The sequence below is a fragment of the Dendrobates tinctorius genome, unplaced genomic scaffold (genome assembly GCF_039654945.1).
Source record: "Dendrobates tinctorius isolate UK_male_01 unplaced genomic scaffold, ASM3965494v1 ptg000028l, whole genome shotgun sequence".
Classification (NCBI taxonomy): Eukaryota; Metazoa; Chordata; class Amphibia; order Anura; family Dendrobatidae; genus Dendrobates; species Dendrobates tinctorius.
This window is the reverse complement of record NW_027361696.1, coordinates 84,366,175-84,384,836: the sequence shown is the minus strand read 5'-3', so window position 1 is coordinate 84,384,836 and position 18,662 is coordinate 84,366,175. Positions and strand designations below refer to the sequence as shown.

The following is an 18,662-nucleotide window of genomic DNA, read 5'->3' as shown; positions in this document are numbered from 1 at the left end:
TCACAAGAGCAAGAAGAATGGTTGAATGTACCTTTGGTATTCTGACAGCCAAATGGCGGGTCCTATTGACTGCGATCAACCTCAAGACAGAAACTGTGGACGAGGTGATCAAAGCGTGCGTGGTACTCCACAATTTTGTTATCTGCAAGGAACCCATTTCCATTGAGGACACCTCTGAAGAAACCACCTTGCAAGATTACCATGACATTACCACTAGAAGTTCTGTGACGGTTTCAGTAATGAGGGACAATTTTGCACTATACTTTGTCACCTCAAGGCAGAGTACACTGGCAGGATGACACAGTGTGAAAGATTTGTGCCCAACCAAACTTGTGTACCTTCTGTACCAACAGTATATACCTTTGCCAACCAAAGTTGGCTATCTTGTCATGGTCTCTATTTTTAGCTTTAGGCCACAGGTGTGTACCTGGTTGTGTTTTATGCAAAGTATTTCACCTTTTAACAAAAGTTGTGTACATTGTTAGGAAATCACCAACAATAAACACAACTTTTTATTTGAAATACTTTGCTTCAAACACAACCAGGAACACAACTGTGGCAAAAAGCTAAAATTTACCCACAGTTATATACCTAGTTTTGAATACCATTTCACCTTTTAAATACCCTGTATTTAACCTTTTTCGCCGCAGAAAGAAATGACAGACAACCAGTGTAAAATAATTTAACTTTTATTGAAAAATGTTTTTTTTAGTAAACTTTTTAAAAATTTTAATAAACTTGTTTAATAAAACTTTGAAACCATAAAACTGGTCATTTTTATTTAAATACACACATTATAAATCTGTGTAGTGTGTGGTGGAAATACTGCTGTAGGGGCTGCGGGACACTTCGACACTGGGAGTGTGGAGAGAGGACTGGGATCGTGGTGGGGAAGGAACAGTTAGAGGTGAAGGTGTGGAAAAAACTACAGAATGGGTGGACATGTGGGAAGCAGAAGAGGTGGTGGGTGGTGGAGTGGAGGGTTGGGCAGGGACTGTAGGAGCAGATGATGTTGATGGCAAGTTGTATGGGGAAGGAGTTTGGTACGGGGCAGGTTGCTGGAAGTGGGGAGATGTCTGGTACGGGGCAGGTTGCTGGAAGTGGGGAGATGTCTGGTACTGGGGAGTTTGCTGGTGCTGGGGAGTTTGCTGGTGCTGGGGAGGTTGCTGGTGCTGGGGAGTTTGCTGGTGCTGGGGAGGTTGCTGGTGCTGGGGAGGTTGCTGGTGCTGGGGAGGTTGCTGGTGCTGGGGAGGTTGCTGGTGCTGGGGAGGTTGCTGGTGCTGGGGAGGTGGATGGTATGTAATAGGAGGGGGAGGATGGAAAGTGGCTGGAGGTGGAGTAGATGTAATAGGAGGGGGAGGATGGAAAGTGGCTGGAGGGGGTGTAGATGTAATAGGAGGGGGAGGATGGAAAGTGGCTGGAGGGGGTGCAGGTGGAGGAACTACTGTGGTGGGAGGAGGAGGTTGGGAGGTAACTTGCTGGAGAGCAGCGTGGCATGAATGCATTACATGCATCTGCTGGGCAGGAGAGAGCGTTTCCATGCGCTCCACAACAGACCTGAAAAAGGTGTGGTTTGGCGAAGATCTTGCTTCTGAATGCATGGTTTGCAGAAGTGTCTTCACCTCCAGAATGCTGGAGTTGATCTGCTGATAGCCTGCGGAGATTTGCTCTGACAAGACTTTTAGACAGTTCTGGAAAGATGCATTCAGAGGCAAGAACTCTGGCGCATAAGTCTTTTCCTGACCCCTATGCCGCTGCCGCCCAGTACCCGCAGGTGTACTAGAGGTGGCAGGGGCAGAAGGGTGGGGTAAAGGGAAAGCGATCTCCTCACCAGCAGCTTCATGTAATGTAGGCGGCCACGATGCTCCTGTGCTGGTGGATGGGACAGATGGGTTGAATGTGTGGGAAGGCTGGGAAGGTGCAGATGTACCGGGGCGGTCGAAGTGTCCCTCGGTGCCGGTCTCCTCAGGGATCGCCTCAGAAGGGTCCAATCGTGCAGGCTCCCGAGTGCTGCTCACCGTGCTGTGGAATAAAGAGAAAAAAAAACAATTAAAATACTGACATGGTATGGCCCTGGCTGAAAAAAAAATTTACATCTAACATTTTTTTTCACATGTGGTGTGTAATATTTACCTTCTGGTGACCATTGTTTCCCGGAGGAACGACAGGGCTTCTGCGTACTTGTACTTGCTCCTGCGTCCTCCAGATCCACTCGGGGCCCGCATCTCTTTATTGAACTCCTTCTTGAAACGATCCCTCACAGACCGCCACCGATTCACAATTCTGTTCCCTGAAATGAGAAAGGAGTGGTTAGTATACAACATCAGTGTTTCCCAAACTCCAGTCCTCATGGTCCCCAGGGGTCATGTTTTCAGGATTTCCATAGTAAATAGAAATCCTGAACACATGATCCGTGGGGACCACGAGGACTGGAGTTCAGGAAACACTGGTTTACATCAAGCAACCGGTACTGTATATACTTACGCTCTGTAATCTGGGCCCGAACATCGAGGTCCTCCCAGCGGCCCACAAGGAGCGAACAGATTTCCTCCCAGAGTCGTCGGGTAACGATAAGGTCAGCGTGGCGGCGGTCAGCCATATTCCAGAGCGGCTCCCTTTCTCTGACGAGATCGATGAGGTGGTCCACATCGAGTCCTCCATCCTCACCGTCAGAGTCGGGAGCACGCTGTGAAGGCTGTTAAAGAAAAAGACAAAAATAACATAATTAGCCTCCACATAAGAAATGAAATAAAAAGTGCAAAAAAACAAAGCAAAAATATTTATACTTACACGCTGGTGACCGCCGCGTTGCTGTCGCCGACGACCCTGGGAGGCACTGCGAGGACCTCTTGGCCGAGCACCAGATTGGGAAGACTAGAGAAGAAAACAAAAAATGTTATGTCTTTGGATGTAGGCATTTGTTTGCTGTGTGTGGTCTGCAGAACATTGTTTTCTATGTGTTGTGTGTAGTGTGATGTTGTGTTTCTGCGTTTGATGCAAAAAACTTACCAATTGTGAGCCCACTCCAGGTGTCTGTCCACCCCTTCCTTCTTCTTTTGGGAGCTCCTCTTCATCTTGTGATTCCTGTCTTGAAATAAAAGGCAATGAATAGACATATATTACAGAGAAGATGGATTTTGGAAATAAAAACTTACCGTCAAACGCTGACGATGCGAGGGAGGGCTCCCAGAAGATGATGTGCTGTCTTCCTGGTGGCCACACTCCATGCCTGTGGGTGGTATTCCAGCTGCTGCCATTGCTGCTGCTGCTGCATCTATTGGGCGGCTGTTGAATAAAGAGAAACAAAGGGCCAATGAATATCTTGATATTCAATAGCCCTAGTTTGGAGGAATGGGTGATTTGATAATTACCGTCTCTCATCTGCTGCTGGCCTCCCCTCCTCAGCATGTTCTATTTGCTGCTCCATTTGGGGTGGTGGTGGTGCTGATGGTGCTGCAGTGGTCTCCTGCCTTCTCCTGCTTCGCTTGGTTGCTTTCTTGGGTGGCATGTTGGGTGTGGCTGTGGGTCCCACTGTCTTGCTTTTATATATGTCTTGTGGGCAGAGCTACTGAGCATGCTCAGACCAAAAAACCGGATCCGGCCGCCGGATCCGGCGCATTGCGGCGCTCATAGGCTTTCATTGTGTGAAAAAGCCGGACGCGCCGGATCCGGCGTGTCCGGCTTTTTCGCCGGAGACAAAAAAACGTTACAGTAGCCGTTTTTTCCAGACGCCGGATCGCGACACATTGCCGGATCCGGCGAAAACCGGATGAAACGCATGGCCATCCGGCGCGATCCGGCGCAAATGCAAGTCAATGGGGGGGAAACCGGATCCGGCATTGCATTTCGCCGGATCCGGTTTCTGTCAAAAGCGCCGGATCGCGCCTGACGCCGAAAACCTGATGTGTGAAAGAGGCCTTAGACATGTAAAGTTTGCCGTCAGACAGGTCATGTTGCGGTAATTGCTATGTGTAGACAGGAATCAGTCATCGGCAGAGAAGTGCTAGCCACCCGGACTGATGATAAAGGAATGGCTTGCTTCCTATGATAGTAAATACTTAAATCGCCATCACGATGATATTGTAAGTCAATATGGCCGCCTGTGTCCAGGGTTGGTCTAAACCCTTATACAAAACCTTTATTTGGTCTCGCATCTAGTGGTGAAATTGTGGACTGTGAGCTTTGGCAATGTTTAGGTAATTTGTGCTGGATGCTGGCCGACATCAGTAGGGCACGGAGCCAACTGATGTTACTAAGCTTTATGTGATTTATGTTTGCCTTTCTTATCACTTTTTTACATTTTCAGGTGGTTAAGCAGTTTAACTTCACAATTAACTGAAGGTTCTCTATATTTTACAAGATCGTCACAAAACGCCAAGTTCAATAGATTTTCTGCGGGTTCATATGTGGTTAAAGTGATTACAGATGAAGTTTATGCTCACTAGGGTGTAGCTACTGCACATACAGAACTAGTGGAAGCCTAAGGAGGACCCTGGCGCCTGAGGGTGCCCAAGGAGGACCCTGGCGCCTGAGGGTGCCCAAGGAGGACCCTGGCGCCTGAGGGTGCCCAAGGAGGACCCTGGCGCCTGAGGGTGCCCAAGGAGGACCCTGGCGCCTGAGGGTGCCCAAGGAGGACCCTGGCGCCTGTGGGTGCCCAAGGAAACTTCTACCACATGGTAGCAAAACGATATAAAGTGGAGAATGCAATTTTTTTTTTTTTCATTGGAGCCAGCACATGTGTAGAGAGAACTGTGGAAGACCAAAACTATACTTTATGTTGCTAGCTTATTCAACGCCTGAAGCCATTGGGGCTCACAATCTAAATTCTCTATCAGTATGTTTTTGGAGTATTCGTGGAAATCCACACAAACATGGGGAGAACATACAACCTCCTTTCAGATGTTGACCTTGGTGGGACTTGAGCCCAGGACCTCGGATGCTACAGTGCTAATTACGGAGTCTCCTTGTTGTCCCTTTACTTGAATTATATATAGTGTTCCATGTCGATCGATCATTCGGCATCCGATCCCACTGATGCCGGAATATTGTACATTTTTTCTATGTAGTACTTTTATTTGCTGACCGTTGTAAATATCCTATAACAACTGGTTATTGCAGTAATGTGTGGCGCATTATAAGGGGTCAATGCTCTTGTGCTTTGTATACAAGGTGTATACTATTTTTGTGATTCTTGTGATTTAGCATAGATATACTGTTTATAATAAACAGGAAACCTCTTGTCCTGTGATTTATGATTCATGTCTTCCCAGCAGTTTAAGTTTCCTGAACGCTCTTAAGAATATATATGTCGTGTTCATAAACACGCAACAGATCAGGACAAATTGCCGGAGCTAGTACTTGACGTGACTCCATGTTAGTTGCTACAGTTGTCCAACTTGTGTGGTTTCTACTATTATTGCTGTATCTAGCCTTATTTCTTGGCTTAGGGTCTCATTCACGTGATCGTATAATATGGACGTGGTGTCTGAGTTAAAATCGAACCTTGCATTTTGGCTCAAACTGGTGAATTGGGCCATAGACTTTTCGTTGATCCTCGGAGGAGAGCTAGGGTTTCTGACCTCTTAGTATAGCGATACATTGATGGTGGTCCAAGTGCCAAGATTCCAATCAAAACTTCTGTTTTGAAGTGTAATTGTGAATTCAGAAAGCTTTTGACTATTATCCCTGGCTCCTGTTTTGTAGCAATTCTATCATTGATTGAATATTAGAAAATTTCTATTTTAGGAACCCATCACCAAACCGGATCCTAATATCCAGAAGACAGCGCCATGTTGGCCAGCCTACTGTAGAATGCGATTTTCGACAATCTCTTCACTCTCCGGAAAGAGGTGAGGATAGTTTCCATGGTGAATAAGAGTACACACATTCCACTAGCTGCCGGTCACTGCTACACATGGAAAGAGTGGGAAGTACAGATAAAGAGAGGAAAGGCCAAGTCATTAACAGCTGCGCTACTGAAATAGTGTGCAACAGCCACGGCACCTGTTCAATGGGGCCATTAAGGATTGTTTACCTAGGGGAGCTCTGCTTGTGTTCCTCGCTTCCTACCATTGCATTTACAAAATACATTATCAGTGTCTTCCAGATTTTTCAGCGAAATCATGTTTAATTTGTTCAGTAGGACATGACTCCAGGGGTCAATGATCTGGAGACGTGAAGTACAACATCTGTAACTGGTGAGGAACGACTCTCCGGCACACAATTGGTGATTTCAGTATTATTCTGCTGCTTGCGTTAATGGGATGAGGTTTTCCTATTGGGATGGAAAGGAGTAAATTGGTTCTCATAATTGCTGCGGTTCGGGTTGACGTGCGGCATCCTATTACTAGTGGCTTAATGCTACTTTTGGATACGGGATTGAATAGTTTGATACAAACAGGAAAGATATACGGTAAATCTTTGAATCGTGTTAGCAGTAGGTGTAAAAATATTTTAGAATTGAGAGTCCTCAGTGGCTGATACCTATCAGTGGCTAACTGAAAAGATGGTAACACATTTCAAGTTTTTGAGACTACTCAGGTCCCTTTGTCAGGCACAGATGCCTGAAGAAAAGACCTGAGTAGTCTCGAAAGCTTGCAATTTGTTACCATCTTTTAAAATTTATCACTCACTGAATACTATCAAAGCTTAATGTCTTGTTCATATCAAAATATTAACAGAACCCAAGTATGTTTCAGACTTGCCAGTAATTTTACATTGATGTTCTGCCCATGATCAGATCATATACATGTTTTTAAGGCCAGAGATCCCCTATGTCTGCTCATAGCCATTTATGAACTTAATGATCAAATGATGCACTGTAGGCATAAAGAATCTTGCATGGTTATCAATTGCTTCTATGATCCGCCCTCCTGGTCATGGTTATATATAACTGAAAATTTAGTGGCAAGTGTCATCCAACAGCTCTATTCACACATTGCAGCTGCAATGCGTTTCCCCCCCAACAGCGGCAATAATGCACTGTGTGTACACAGACTAAAAGCCTATGAAGACAAGTTAATAAGGGGAACGAGTTGGTGAGAATACTTGTATGCCGATTATCGGCTTGTGTAAACATTGGTTAAAATCATTGTCGTCGGCAGCACGTCGTCCTGTGTAAACAGGAGATGTGCTGCCGATATTCTATCGTTCTATGGACAGCATTCTTGGCAGACTTGCTGATGGTGGGATTGCTTTTATGTTGTGTTTTTTTTTTTTGTTTTTTTTTTAAATGAAAAAGTGTTTACTAAGAACCCTATATTATTTAAATGCCCTTTAGCTTTTTTTTTTTACTTAGTTACAGCAGGGTATATGATAATTTTGTTTCTTGTAGATTGTCTGTTTAATGGCCAATGTGAACATGCGCTTACGTGTGTTGCATGTATACCAACTTATACTCCAGCTCAATTATCTTTTTTTTTAAATTCTGACAGCTGCTGTCAACACGTATAAATGCACCTTAAATCATCGCTTATGACTTGTTAAAGGCAGTTTATTGGCCCATGTAAAATAATCCTTTAGGGCCCATTTTACATTGACCTGAATTGCACACGGATTTACAATATAGTGAGTTGTACGTCCCTTTTCCATGGAGCATCAGCATTGTATGTGACTGAAGAAATGTTGCTGTGATTATTTGTCTGTGTGAAAAGATTTTAAATGTAACCTGTCAGTAGGTTTTTGCTATGTAATCCAAAAGCCGCATAATGTAGGGACGGAGACACTGATTCCAGCTATGTCACGTTTATTAGGCTGTTTTATGCAGTGTTTTATCAGCAGGAGATGATCACTACAGTACTAGATGTCTAGTACCTCCTGGTCCAATGACTCTCCCACCACTGATTAGGAGATTACTGTCAATACACAGTGTACACAGAAAGCTGCCAATCGGTGATATGGGCAGGGTTATACACAGCTCTGCTAGAACCTCTACAGAGAATACTGTGATTTGTGTCACAACTGCTGCACCCAGTAAACTAAATGATACATTGCTGGAATCACGGTCTCTGCCCCTACATCATGCTGCTAAGGGAAAAAGGGGAGCGCTTTTAAATGTGATATTACCAGCAATAAGATGAAGAGGGGAGTGGTAATGTGCTCACCTTGCTGTGTTGTTCGGCAGGCACAACGCTTTTATTTGTTTAGTGATCAATCTCCAGGGGATAGGATCCGATAAAAAGGTATTCGAGCAACTCGTTTCGGAGTCGCTGACTCCATTGGGCCACACAAACAGGGTGTCAGTCTTGACCTTTTATAAGGGTCAGCCTTACAAGGCTGTAACCTGATTGGTGGAAAAATCACATCCAGGCTGACATCCTGTGTATGTGCCTGATGAAGTCAGACCGACATTTTTATTACCTTTTTATCTGATACTATCCTTGGTCTCCCGATGCCTAAGAGCGCTCTCTATACCACAATATTTTTTCTCTACATCATGCTGCTGTCGGATTACATAGCAAAAACCTGCTGACAAATGCCCTTTAATGATTGCATCAAACTACAAACAAGTGGTCAGGAACGAACGTTTATCTGCCCTATTATTGGCCGTATGACAGAACCTCTTAACCCGTGTGATAGATCCATAGAGACCAACTGTGTGGACAAGCTGCATGTAAGCACCTCGCCTCCCCCTGCTTGCAGCTGCGGTCCCTTTGATCATCTCTCAAGGTCAAAGGTTTCCCATGGTAAGTGGGAGCAGTACATGCTCTGATATGTGAGACCTATGGAACCATGGAGCTGAGGTCAGGTGTACTGCTTATCCTTCATACCTCCAAACATTACATTGGCTAGAACGTTAATTACGGTAGTTGTGTGGGGTTGGCGGTAAGGCTGTGTTCACACGTTGCGACCTCATTGTGGTCTGTGTGGTTTTTGCAGACATTTTTCTCAAATTGCTGCAAAACCGCAGTCTGGTACAACTTACAGGACTAGATACTCTGGGTCTGAACATGGTCTTGATCATATATGTGGATGTTCTGGAAATCCGACCACTGCTGGGTCTGAACATGGATTTACGGAGGTCTCTTTGCCAGTTGCTTTAGTAATATAGTATCACACATGCCTTATTATATGCAGGAACTACTGTATGCGGCTCGTGCTATCTTAATAGACTAAAAATTTTCCAAGTCTTTAATTTGCCTTTACAAAAATGTTTTTTTCCATCAAAGAAATAGTAAATTCAAGAGTCTCTAATTGAAACCAGTCTGATGGCTCCAGCTCGGATCTGCTGAGAAACCTGCTGCTTCAGAAGCCAGCATGGTGCAAGGTCTGTCCACCTCTACATCTGCTGAAACTAAAGGTGACCAAGCTCAAGGACTAGCTGACCAATGCAACATCTTAAGTATTTAATGTCCGGACCCTCCGGTGGGGGCTTCACACAGCGCGTCCTTTACTTTTGTGGAGATAGGAATGCCGCCAATTTCTATTGCTCAATTTTCTGTGCGTTCAGTTCTCTACGAAGAAAATGTCCTGGCATTTGTGGTGGCTGAAGTGATTCTGCTTCATTGAAGCGAATGACTCTGTTGGGGCATTCCCTTTTGGAATCCTATTTTTCTGGGATTCCAGCAAAAGCCCCGTTGTACTGCTCGGCGTACAGCACGGTCAGTGTGAAGCAAGCCTAGAGCTATGTGCATGAGATCCCATTCAGACTTCAGTTTTCGAATCTGAAAGGGTCAGAGACTTCCTGAAGATACTTCCCGATTATTTTATTGAAAGCCTTTGTAATGGGAAAGGTTATATGGAAATATAAGCTGACCTTGTTAATCTTTGGATGAGGAAGGTAGAACCAAAGCATCAACTAACTTCAAGTGAGATCTTCTAGGGATGACTGTATGGTAATAAAGGGAAATACTGTAGAGCTGTCCCGTATTAGTACACCTTTCATTCTTTCATACGTTACTCACGTTTCAACCCTTGATCAGGCTCTTCATCAGGCTTGTCTGTCTATTTATTGCTGAAGAACCCTTCCCGATCACAAAACTCAAAATTATGTAGATTATTAAATGACCTCTTGTGTCTGCGTTGGACATATTTGTGGCACATTGTAATGTGGGCAAAGTGCAGAAGAACAAATGGTAGAGAGAGACCATGGCTATCGCATTAACACTGCTGATGTGCCATGCAAAAAATGTTAATGTAATAGTAGCCGCTGCTGACCTTCTCGTGGCCACATGAATACCACATTCATATTTTCCCCAATCTGAATCTTGACTCTTCAGACTTGTAGGTGGGGAACATTCCTTCCATTGTTAATAGATTCTTGTTTTCCGACACGGTCTCCCACACACTTGATCCTGGGCATGTGCCCCAGACTTCTAGCCCCGACTGCCATACACAAAGGCGCTACTAACGCGTGTCAAACCGTCTGTTGTCTCACTATAATAGTTCTTCGGTGTCAACGCTCGAAGTGAATGCCAGATTGATTTCTGTAAAAAAAAATTTTTTTTTTTTTTTTTTAACATGGATTTTAATTAAGTTGGTTGACAAGCTGGCTGATAAAGGTTTGAAGAGCAATACTTCGGGAATGTAATCGGAATTCGTCAATGCATTAGAAATATTTGGGGAGTGTGTCGATGCATATGCAGAAGTCTTCAAGAACGATCAACAGCGGCCATATTTTACCTAACCCATCGGTATGGAACTGTTAACCCCATAACCCGATGCGGATCTCCATTAGGAATGCTGCCTACATTTTGGTTAGAGCTTGCGTTTTTACGAGACATGTAGGGTGCATGAGTAATGCTGGATTATTGGTCCGCCTGAGCGGTGAAGCTTGCAATATCCCTTCTGTGGAATCTGGCCAAATTCTTTCTCACCTCTCCACTCCCCCTTGGATACACCATCACATTGACCTACTCCCTTTTCAAGTGAGATCAGCCCCAGTCTCAGACTAATCTGCCTCCTTCTCTCATTTGTATATATTGTTTCAACTTTTGTTAGAAGTTTCTGGCAAGCGAAGTTTCCTGATAAAGTTTCACACACTAAGTCACCTCCGTTCATTGCGAGGGGTCGACGGGGTCAATTTGGAGCTGCTGAAACAACACGGTGTCTTGCCATCTCCACAATCCCCAACCAGCTTCATGTGAATCCTCTTTTTCCTCCAGTAAAAATAACCTTGTTACATTACAGCTGGGTCTTCTAATGGATTAACAAAGACATGGCTTGCAATGTTTGAGGATCGTATACAAAGTGCAATATATTACAGGGTGCCATTATGTGGAAATGACACTTATGTCTATGATACCAGTATGAATGGGCTTTATTCGTGCCCGTGGGGCATGCAACCATGTCAGAGTTGTTAGGAGCTAGAAAAAAGGGTTTAGCTTTTTTGTTTCCCAAAAAAATGCCCTAAACAAAGCAGTGTTTAGCATTGGAGATAGGGATTAGCAGCAATACTACATACCCATGGACAAGCATAAAGGCAAGCGCAAGCGACACTACTCTGTCCTCCTCCTCCTGGACCTGTCGGCTGCCTTTGACACAGTGGACCATTCCCTATTATTACAGACCCTCTCATCCCTCGGCATCACAGACTTGGCCCTCTCCTGGATCTCATCATACCTAACAGACCGGACATTCAGCGTCTCCCACTCACACACCACCTCCTCACCTCGCCCCCTATCTGTCGGAGTCCCACAAGGTTCAGTCCTTGGGCCCCTGCTGTTCTCTATTTACACCTTTGGCCTGGGACAGCTCATAGAATCTCATGGCTTTCAGTATCATCTTTATGCTGATGACACACAGATCTACATCTCTGGACCAGATATCACCTCCCTACTAACCAGAATCCCTCAATGTCTGTCCACTATTTCATCCTTCTTCTCCACTAGATATCTGAAACTCAACATGGACAAAACAGAATTCATCATCTTTCCCCCATCTCACGTGACCCCCCCTACGAACCTATCAATTACAGTAAATGACTGCCCACTCTCCCCAGTCCCACAAGCTCGCTGCCTCGGAGTAATCCTTGACGCTGATCTCTCCTTCAAACCACATATCCAAACCCTTTCCACTTCATGCCGACTTCAACTCAAAAATATTTCACGCATCCGTTCATTCCTCACCCAAGAATCTGCAAAAACCGTAGTCCATGCCCTCATCATCTCTCGCCTTGACTACTGCAACCTCATGCTCTGTGGCCTCCCCTCAAACACTCTCGCACCCCTCCAATCTATTCTAAACTCTGCTGCCCGACTAATCCACCTGTCCCCCCGCTATTCCCCAGCTTCTCCCCTCTGTCAATCCCTTCACTGGCTCCCAATTGCCCAGAGACTCCATTACAAAACCCTAACCATGACATACAAAGCCATCCACAACTTGTCTCCTCCATACATCTGTGACCTCGTCTCCCGGTACTTTCCTGCACGCAACCTCCGATCCTCACAAGATCTCCTTCTCTACTCCCCTCTTATCTCCTCTTCCCACAATCGCATACAAGATTTCTCTCGCGCATCACCCCTACTCTGGAACTCTCTACCACAACATATCAGACTCTCACCTACCATCGAAACCTTCAAAAAGAGCCTGAAGACCCACCTCTTCCGACAAGCCTATAACCTGCAGTAACCACCGATCGACCAAACCGCTGCACGACCAGCTCTACCCTCGCCTACTGTATTATCACCCATCCCTTGAAGATTGTGAGCCCTCACGGGCAGGGTCCTCTCTCCTCCTGTACCAGTTATGACTTGTATTGTTTAAGATTATTGTACTTGTTTTTATGTATACCCCTCCTTACATGTAAAGCGCCATGGAATAAATGGCGCTATAACAATAAATAATAATAATAATAATAAAGGCCTCATACACAATAGACTAATGTTATTGACTGGTTCTAGATATGTAGAGCCACTTAGATCATAGATTGGCTGCAGAAATGTAGTCCGGAGGTAAATCACTGGGGATCTAGGGCCCTGCAGGAGAAGGTGGGCATCAGCTCAGTTTACGTTACACTTCCGATAGCCTATGGAACAAAAACTTTGAAATTGGGAAGACTCTTTAATGAGCTGTGCTTTTATCATTCTCGTCAGACAGTGATTTTAATTTTTTATTTTTTTTACACTGTAAGAGCACTGAGATTATGGAACGTTCTGCCACATGATATTACAGTTGATTCATTGAAAATGTCCTTCTTAAAGGGGATCTGTCGGCAGGTTTTTGCTATGTAATCTGAAAGCAACCTTATGTAGGAACACAGACCCTGCTTCCAGTGATGTGTCACTTACTTGGCTGTGCTTTGTTGTTTCTCTAAAATCGGTGTTTTATCAGCAGGAGATTATTACTACAGGACTAGATATTTTGTGCCTCCTAGTCCACATCAGTGATGTGGGTGGGAGTTATACACAGCTCAGCATTCCGAGCTGGGCTGGATCTGCAGCAGAGAAAACTATGACTCTGTCAAAACTACTGCACATGGTAATCAAAGTGGTACATCCTTGGAATCCGGGTCTCTGTCTCTACCTCATGCTGCTCTCAAGATTACGTAGCAAATGCCTGCTGACAGAATCCCTTTAAAAATGATACTAATGCGATTTATGTACTATATTTCTGCAGCTGAGAGTTGGATTTCGGGATTCATTCTTAATATTAGTCAGGAGTTCTTTTACTTTCGCAATTTCCTACAGACAATCAAGTATTTATCAAATCTGCACCTATATAGAAAGGTATGAAGGAGGGTAAGCTCAGATTCTCACCTAATCCCCTCTTTCAGAATGTGCATTTAAAGTATGAGAAATGGACTGACATCCAATGAGTCCCTCTCACTCTGAGCGTCTCCTGACCGCTTTCCTGGAAAAAAACAGAATCTTAGATAAGGACGACTCCTCTCTGTGGGGTAGATGGCACGTGGGTGGCATGACTGCTGGCACAGATGGGCATGGCTGTTGGTTTATAGATTGTACGTCTGTGTAGCTAAATTTCAAGCTATGCTTTTTTTTTTTTTTTTACTTTATGTCCAGAGTTAAGATGATCCCTTTAAATGAGTCGTCTTTCTGTTGATCGTCACATTCCTGGCAGTGTAGAGTGTTAGTAGGACAGTGGGGCATTATAGCCGGTCATTACTGATTGGAGCCCTTGTTGCGAGACTTTGTACCAACCATTCATCTCGCACAGAAAGTGACCATTTATAGGACTCTGTCCCGTATGTGAAGTCTCACAAGGCTTGGATCGCATTGCTGTAGGCCATCCATGTTAATAGGCCTTAATTGTGCCTGTGTACAGTCTCATAAAATGACTGTAAATGAATAATCCTTGATCTGGTAATGAAGAGAAATCTGTAATATTAATGGCGGCATTGTCTCCATCCTTGGTTCGTGCACTTCCAGATTTTAGGCAGTGCTTGGTCCTCGGCGAGTGTGTACCCCAGCTGAACCTCTGGAAGGAATCTACAAAGCTCATACTATGAACACACATCGGGCCCTGCAGACATCGCCCCGGTCTACAACCACAAAGCTTTCATTTAGGCGGCTCAGTACAGCTGGACGGCACCAGGGTCTGTCAGAGTTTCGGGCTGTGGGAAAAATGTGAAATAAACGGAGGCCCAAATATAGTAATTTGTTCGTCTTTGTAACATGTATTTTTTTAAAAAAAATTCCCATGACCTCCTTTTTAAATGGTGTGATTCCCTTGAAAAAGAAACACCAATATTTGGCTCACGCACTGGTGCCGTACTGGTATATGGGCAACGATTACACCACTTGAGCTCTGCAGCCAGTCAGGAGCTGCTATTTTTCTGCTGTGCTTTTACTTCCTTCCTGACAGACCCAGCATCAACATTGCTGGAATGATTGTCTGCATTTTACAAGGGGGACTGCTTAATTTAAAAAGGGGTTGTCTAGATAGAGGCCAGGCCTTTTTTATATGGTTTCATTGATATAGGTTTTTGTTTTTTTTTTTTTAAAGGGAGCGCAATATGTACCCCCTTCTTTCGAGGATATGACTTTCTGCTCACATTTCCCAACCTCTGAGGCCTATTCCCCTACCTTCCTGACTAGGGCACAAAAAACATCTTAATTGCTAGTTTTCGAGATTGTGGTGAGGCCAAGGAGATTTGCCAACCCTTTTAGATGTTCCCAAGTTCTTCTTTTGCCGGGTTATCGCTCAACTTTTCCAGGATCCTGGTAGAACGATAGCTGGATTTATGCACAATTGGACAAATTTTCAATTTTTAGTCCAGGACTATCTGGAGAGAAGAAACTCTAAGGAAATTTTCATGGCAGATTAAAACTTGTTGAATAATCGAATCCTTAATTTCATCATATCAATGGAGATCTAGAAGCTCTTTACCGTGCTCCTGTGCAGGGGCCAGTGTACCATATTCACAAAATATGACATTACCATAGTCCTGCTTGTGATCCATAAAGGGTAATCCATTTTCTTAGTTCTGCAATTTCCATATAGAAAGAAATAGTCTTGTTTGGAGATCACTTTCTGGCTGATTACCTCCGATTTGATCATTAATGAACTGTTTATATTACAGGGACTTTTATGACCTCCTGATCAAGCAAGTGAAAATCTCTTTAACATTAGAAGCTGTGAAGCATGACTGAAGAAATGGAGCGTCCCAGGAGTGGGCTTAGCATGGCCAGCAGCATTGTGACAACAGCCTCTGTCAACCAGGGGTCACGGGTGAGTAGTCTAAAAAAAAAAACACTGTAATTTAGCTTTACCCAAGGGGATGCCTGGAAAGGGGATGGTGGTTTGTGGCTTCCTAGAATTGCTGATGGTCTTGCGATGCCTACTTGGAGCTACAAATTCATATATAGTTCAGGTCTATAAATACTGTATCTGTCACCAGGTCAAGAGTTGCTCTTATTTTCTTCCCGCTACTCCACTGATTATTTTGTTGTTTTTTATTAATGCTGATTTTTATGGTCCTTACAATTGGGCGGTGCTCACAGGATAATCGTGCAGATTAATCTAAAGAGGCGCCCCCAGGGATCCTGTGAGCAACAACTCCTTGTAAAGCCTTGTAAAGACCTTAATAATTAGACTCATATCTCTGGAACCATATGGCCAATTTAAAAAATAAAATAAATAAAATAATCAAACAAAGCTAAAAAATTACTCGGAGCAGTAGGGTTAAAACAACAGCAAAAACTGCTCCCTTTTGACCTGGTGGCTGGTCTTTATTCTTATCTTAAATCATTATTCTCATCTTTAGACATTCTCACTTATCCACAGGATAAAACTTGCCGATAGGTGAAGGACTGACAACATGGAACCCCGATTGATCCCAAAAAGCGGGGTTCTTAAAACACCTTCTGAATAGACCTCTATTCATCTCCTTTGGTAATGTCAGATATAGCTTAGAACGTTGGTGGGCTTTTTCTGGCAGTTCCATAGAGAATGAATGGATCGTGAGTGCACATCCTTGGCCACATCTCCATTCAGATAGGACATTTCAGAACCCTGTTCTAGGGATTCGTTAAGGTCCCTGCGGTCGGATTCCCACCAATTGGTAAGTTATCACCTATACTGTGAATAACTTCTAAAGATGGAAATAATCCTTTTAGGTGACAAGATACATAAGAAAAAAAGTCGGCTGAAACATAGTATCTCTGATGGGATTGGGCATGTGAATTCAAATTTCTGGTTCCATTGTTTCCCAGGAGATGACCCTTTGCCGGAGGCTTATTGTCCACTGCTATTCTAATCCTAGCATATGGGACTGACAGAGATGACTGTTGAGTGCAGTACTTCGTTTCCGTAGCCTTTGGCTGTAGCAGTTGCATGCCTATATGATGGCTCCCCCTATTTTAATGTGGTCTCTGGTCCCCTATTTTGGTGACTGGTTGGGTTCCCAATGGTCAGACCACAATCTGTAAAGCCGTATTCTAGGAATAATTGGTGATTTGTTAGGACTGGATCGTTACCAACTCTATTGAGGTGTCAAGTCAAATCCGTTATTTGTGAATCATCCCTCAAAAATTAGACAACATTGTAGCACAGTAGTGGTCTTTCTGAATGGGGTGGTCTTCTCTTGTGCTGGGGTGACATTATTGCATCTGACCCAAGGCCTACCGGAGACTTTACCGGTGGGCTGCTTGGACCCTGTTGCTGAGATCAAGCTGTTTTGTTGGATTCCTGTCCAGTTCATTTATAAAAAAGTTAGAACATGTTCTTGGAAAAGCCTATAGCTGCACTTAGGCGTCAGATTCCAGTTCATTTCCTTCTGTCATTTATCAGGACACAATAATCTGCATTTTATTATCTGCAGCTATGAAAGTGTAACGTGATTGTGCTGAATTTTTGCCTTAACATTGCTCTGATTCCCCTTGTTGTTACTGTGTGTAGCCATCAACTCGATCAGTGAAGAGAGTGCACACGTTTGGGAAAAGGGAATATTCTATCAAGAGGGACCCCAACTCTCCTGTGGTGATTCGGGGCTGGCTGTATAAACAGGTTAGTGAATGCCAAGACCGTCCGACATGTGTCTAGAAATGTAAAGATTGTGTCCAACCCACCGCACGGTCAGAGGAGGAATGTTTTTCCTCTATACAGTATAGCTTTTTCTTTATTTTGTGGGCTTCTTTTTTTGTAATCCAGTTAGTATTTTTATTCATTGGTTCAGCATTTAAAGGGAATCTGTCAGTAGGATCATCTCACCCAAGCCATCTATATGGGCATGTAGGTCATAGGAAGCCGAATAAAATGATACCTTGATATCTGAGATCCGATGTGTTATTCCAGAAAAATTCACATTCTCTTAATATGTAAATGAGCTGAAAAGATCTCTGGGCCAGAAAGCTTTGTCCCATCGCAGATATCAATGGATCATTGTATTCAGCTTCCTGTGCCCTACATGCCCATATAGACGGTTTAGGAGATGAATCTTACTGACAGATCCCTTTAGATATAAAATATTACTATTCTTCTATACAAATATATATATTTTTATGTAGTTAAGACTAAAATTTAATAAGGCCGGATTCACATACCTGTTTTGCGGTCCGAGTATGGGCAACAATGCAGGTCTTCTGACATAAACTTGTCATCCTTATATATGCTTTAGGTTGTAGAGTTTTGGTTTGGAGAGCTTCCATCAGTCTGTGTACCTTATGATGGTGGCAATAGTTCAGTGTTAGTTAGGTGCTGAATCAACTGATAAGTATAATTTATAGATTACAGAAAACAACAATTCACAAGTATTAAAGATGCTCTGTCACCAGGTCACAACCGAACAGTTAGTGCTCTTATTTTAGTCTCTCTGCACCCTTGAGCATGCAATTTTGTTTGCTTTAACATATATTATATATTTTTTTTAAATAATAAAAATAAAAAATATATTATTTGTACTATCAAAAAAAAAAAAAAAATATATATAATAAATAATATAATAATTTTATTTTTATAGCGCCGACATATTCCGCAGCACTTTACATTTCAGAGGGGATTTGTACAGACAATAGACATTACAGCATAACAATAATCACATACAGTAGATTATAACAAATACCAAGAGGAATGAGGGCCCTGCTCGCAAGCTTACAGTCTATGAGGAAAGAGGGAGACACGAAAGGTGGGTGGTAACAGTTGCTCTGATTGTATGGACCAGCCATAATGTTAAGTGTGTAACAGTACAGACACAGAGGGCTAATGGATGCATAAAGCATGTGGGAACATGATGCTGGGAACCTGGTTATGGTAAAACTTTTGGCTCT

General features: G+C 43.6%; 1 protein-coding gene across 5 annotated transcripts in view; it reads left to right on the top strand.

The window, feature by feature from the left end:
• The window catches only part of PLEKHA4 (pleckstrin homology domain containing A4), a 107,806-nt gene that overhangs the window by 58,181 nt on the left and 30,963 nt on the right, over positions 1-18,662 (top strand). For 4 of the 5 annotated variants that reach the window (XM_073571133.1, XM_073571134.1, XM_073571130.1 and 1 more), the window contains exons 2-3: positions 15,479-15,627; positions 17,296-17,403. In XM_073571133.1, coding sequence (XP_073427234.1) covers positions 15,541-15,627; positions 17,296-17,403 — 195 coding nt within the window. In that variant the 5' untranslated portion in view covers positions 15,479-15,540. Of the gene's footprint in view, positions 1-5,745; positions 5,850-15,478; positions 15,628-17,295; positions 17,404-18,662 lie in introns of all 5 variants that reach the window. The other variant, XM_073571132.1, reaches the window with a different exon arrangement.